Raw genomic sequence first — 4,848 nt, 5'->3', positions numbered from 1 at the left:
ATGGTGTGTGTTGTTTTCATGCAACTTGTCGTTTTCCGTGCAAACTTTATAAAAGTTGGGAAGGTTTTACGAGAACTGGATGGATAACTATTGAATTAAGAAAAACATTGGATTCTAGCAGCAGTTTTGATTAAACTGAGATGTTTTGCCTTCATTTGGTTAATTTATTTTATTTTGTAAACCGTGGGGTAGTGTTGTTCTATCTCATTTTATGTTAAGGAATATACGTAAGCTATTTATAGTTGTCACGTGATAATGCACCAATGTGGCAGTAATGTACTACCCGATTTTTTTGCACTTACATCTATTTCAAAGGATAATACTTAGTTTTTGATCGTAATTCAATATTGTTATTTAATTTCACGATTTTGAATATAACAGTCAAATTAAGACGCTAAATTGCCCATATGCTTCCTTAACACCCCCGCGTTGTTTTCATTAGAAACGTTTACTATGACGTCATGATGTAACGAGAGTCTTTTCAGGGAAGGAATAAATCCATGACGTCATAATACAATATAAAACGTTAAAGTTCGGGAAAACTGAATTAGACACAATATGATCATAACGACATCAATAAATTTACAAATACAAAGACTGGCTAGAACAAAGATGATTATACAGATATTTAATGTTTGTTGAGTTTTGGGGAAAATAATTTAATAAAATAGTTCTCTTTCACAAGTCTCATGGCGGTTGAATCGGTTTTAAGTTTATAAAATGGGAATAATTTATAATCTCCCTTAGCACATCTGTCAAAATGTTCACTGCATGGGGTGTTTCTGGTACTGGGATCATTGATCTCTTGGCGATGGACGCGCATGCGGGCGGTAAGTTGTGTTCCGGTTCATAACTTATGTACATTCACCTGAAGAAGGATGTAAATCCAGAAAGCGCTAGTGAATAGAAACTTTGGAACTGTTCATTTTCTTTTTTGATTATATATATATATATATATATATATATATATATATATATATATATATATATATATATATATATATATATATATATATATATATATATATATTTTAAAACTAATAATACGATCATGTAATATACATGTAAAATGTCATAACATTATAATGTTATGTTGAGTTTTGGTCACGTGATATGAACACTGAGGGACGTGTTTCTCAGGGCTCCTATCGTTTTGACAATTTTTGGATGTTTACGCCAGTGATAAACCTCCTTTTTGACAGGATGACTTCGCATATAGATAAGTGTATATATGTTTCTCTTGGATGTGTAAAATATTTCGCTTTTTCATCGTATTATTCATTTTCATATTTTGTGTATATATTTTGAACTGGGTGAATCGGTCACGCATACTTGAACATACGATGGCCACAGGTACTACAGGTAAAACAGGTAGTGTGAGCGAAAACTCACAGCCAGTCGACCGTACATTGAAACCGCTTTACCTGAAAAACTCAGATATTCAAACATCTGAAGACAAGAGATTATCAGATTATGATCTTATAGATCCAATTATGCGTGTTATTGGTGATGACCTACATTGTCTACAGTTAGACCGCAATCTGTGGCGCATTTATTTGAAAACATTGGAAAGCCGAAACAAACTGTTAACACAGGGCATAGAAATCAACGACATTTCTGCTTCTTTTTACGACACAAATCCGTACTCTTCGGGAGCGACATCAGTGTCTCAGCAAACACTTAAAATACGCATATGTGGTTTACCATTATCAGTTGACGAATCTGCCGTACATGAAATGTTAAATAAACTGAAAGTCAAACTCACAAGCAAAATACTGTACGAAAAGATTCGTCACCCAGTTACAAATAAAATGACTAGTATTCTCAATGGTACACGTTTCATGTATATTGAGCCTCTACCTGCTGGAGAAAGTCTTCCGAAATTTAATACATGTGTAGGTCTTCGTTGTAAAATATTGCACTTTGGACAGCCAAAGAACAACCACATACTTCAATGCACAAACTGTTGGAAAACAGGTCATACAAAATCAATATGTAAGAACGATTCTTGCTGCAAAGTATGTCAAAAGCCTGGTCATTTACCGGGACAGAAAGAATGTCCACACTATGAAGTCCAGAAGCATATCGCTCCATTCAGCGGATCACAAGACGTTCTGTCTAATTTTTACCCGTGCGAATTGGATATCTACGGCGTCAAACATAAATCCGCCGAACATGCGTTTCAATACACCAAAGCGATTCGTTGTGGTGATTTAGATGCTGCGAGTAAAATAACAGCTGCGGAAGACGCCCTCTCAGCTATGCGACTCGGGAAAAAAATTAAAACGAACGAACAATGGAACGCCACTAAGGAGGCAGTGATGCAAGAAATTATTGAAAATAAAAGCGTGCAAGTAAAACTGTTTCAAGAAAAAATACGATCAGCTAAACAATCTACCACGTTCGTGGAAACCACCTACAACGACGAATGGGGCTCCGGTCTGGATAGGACAGGGACCATCAACACAAAACAAGATAAATGGCCTGGTAAGAACACCTTGGGAACGATCATTAAAAAAGTGGCGAAAAAAGTTCGCAAGAGAAAATTAAGTGATAACGCACCGAAAGCACAAAAACAAAACCGCGAACAAGCAAAGCAACGAAACATCGTTGACATGTTGAAAACATTGCTTGCGGCATCAGACAGTGATGCATCTGGCTGCAATCCCAACTCCGAGAGTTCGGAATCGGAGGGTGAGACCTAGGTCAGTCAATCTGTATTTAAAACTACATATGAAAATTATTGTTATATGTACTGTAGTTTACATAAGAAAAAATAGTTAAAAACGAATGAACTAAAAGAACACATATCAATGTATCGATTATTATTTCTATTTGTATTTTTTTTTCTTTTTAATATTTTGAATTATGGTATTTATATATAAACACAAATAACACAAAGTAATACAAAACCTTTGAGAAATGAATGAATTAAATATTGTCAGTCAATGTAAGAGGATTAAATTCTAGTGAAAAAAGATATAAGATTTACACATGGTTAAAAGAAAAAAAAGTAGATATAGCTTTTCTTCAAGAAACTCATTTTATTCAAAAATTTGAAAACAAATGTAATTTTTATTGGGATGGAACATCTGTGCATGCATTTTCAAACTCTCAGTTTAGCAGAGGGGTCACTATTCTTTTTCGTAAAGAACTAAATTTGGTAATTCAAAATACCCACCGTTCGGAAGATGGTAGAAAACTTTTAGTAAACGTAAAAATAGATGATAAAAACTTCACGTTTGTAAATATATATGCACCAAATGATGATTCAAAACGTACAGCTTTTTTCGAAAGGATGAAAAGATTTATTACACTGTATTCTTTACAAGAAAGCGATAAATATTTATGTGGTGATTTTAATTGTTCCTTTGAAAGAAAAAATGATAAATCGCACAAAAAGTTAGCAGAAATTATTAATTATTTAGATCTTGTAGATATTTGGAAACTAAAAAATTCTAATACAGAGGGATATACTTGGTGTGATTCGGAAAACAACCCAAAAAGCAGAATTGATTTCATATTTACAAGTAAATTAGCCTCTGAACTAGTTGAAAAAATTCAAGTTAAACGCATTCCAGGTACTCATAGTAAAGGAAATAGAATGAGCGATCACCGTTTTTTGAAAATAATTGTAAAAATTGATAAATTAAAAAGAGGCCCAGGGTACTGGAAACTAAATACATCACATCTTGATAACGATGAGTATAGAGAAGGAATAAAAAAGATTTTTAAAGATCTAGACAATTCACTAGATGCTTTTTCTAAATGGGAAACTCTTAAACTCAAAGTACGCGACTTCTCAATAAACTTCGCAAAAAAGTCATCAAACAATATAAAATCAAAAATACAAAATTTGGAAAAGAAAATCGATGAAATAGAAACTCTACCAAGTGAAAATATTAATATGAAAGAAAAACGTGATCTTGAATCAGAACTTGATAAACTACAAAACGAAATTGCAAAAGGCGCGCAAATAAGATCAAAAGAGAGATGGATAAATGAAGGTGAAACAAATACAAGCTATTTCCTAGGACTAGAAAAGAAAAATCAAACTAACAATACCATTAAAGAATTAAAAGATGTTAATAACAGAATAATCAATACAAACTCAGAAATTATTAAAGAAATATGCAATTTTTACGAAAATCTGTACACGACGAAATCTATCGATTGCAATAAAATCTCTAATTATATTAATGACATTAAATGTCCAACCCTTAATGAACAAGATAAGCTTATATGTGATGCTTTACCAACTTTAGACGAGTGCAAAGAAGCGGTGTTTAATATGAAAAACAACAAATCCCCTGGTTTAGACGGACTGCCCTGTGAATTTTATAAATGTTTTTGGGAATATATTTCACCAATATTTTTTGATTTACTCATAAGCGTATATGAAAAAAAAGAGCTAAGTTATACTCAACGATTAGCACTAATCACAGTTCTATTTAAAAGTGGCGACAGAAAAAGTCTAAAAAACTATAGACCTTTAAGTTTAACTAATACTGATTACAAAATTATAGCATTCATATTTGCTAGACGATTACAAAAGGTTATTAATAAATTAATCGGAAACGAGCAATCGCCTTACATTAAGGGTCGTTATATTGGCGTTAATGCGAGATTAATATTGGACATATATGAATATTGTACAGAAAATAATAATGATGGGATTCTATTATTTTTAGACTTTGAGAAAGCTTTCGACTCTGTTGAGTGGAATTTTCTCTTTAATGTCTTAAACAAATTTAACTTTGGGGATAATTTCATAAACTGGGTTAAGATTTTGTATACAAATCCAGTCTTTAAAGTAAAAAATAATGGATGGATATCCAAGTCATGTAA

At 32.5% G+C, this 4,848-nt stretch overlaps 1 protein-coding gene across 1 annotated transcript; it reads left to right on the top strand.

Annotated features, from left to right (window-relative positions):
- Positions 1 to 1,199: 1,199 nt before the first annotated feature.
- On the top strand, positions 1,200 to 2,705 carry LOC128183897 (uncharacterized). The gene has a single exon (XM_052853118.1). The coding sequence runs from the start codon at positions 1,245 to 1,247 to the stop codon at positions 2,703 to 2,705; it is 1,461 nt and encodes a 486-aa protein (XP_052709078.1). The 5' UTR covers positions 1,200 to 1,244.
- The last annotated feature ends 2,143 nt before the right edge of the window (positions 2,706 to 4,848 follow it).

The sequence above is a fragment of the Crassostrea angulata genome, chromosome 5 (genome assembly GCF_025612915.1).
Source record: "Crassostrea angulata isolate pt1a10 chromosome 5, ASM2561291v2, whole genome shotgun sequence".
Lineage (NCBI taxonomy): Eukaryota > Metazoa > Mollusca > Bivalvia > Ostreida > Ostreidae > Magallana > Magallana angulata.
Note: the sequence above shows the minus strand (reverse complement) of the source record. Positions and strands in the feature narration are given on the sequence as shown.

Excerpts from the sequence above, each read along its gene's own strand:
- LOC128183897 (XM_052853118.1), top strand. The coding sequence starts at position 1,245 with ATGTGTAAAATATTTCGCTTTTTCATCGTATTATTCATTTTCATATTT.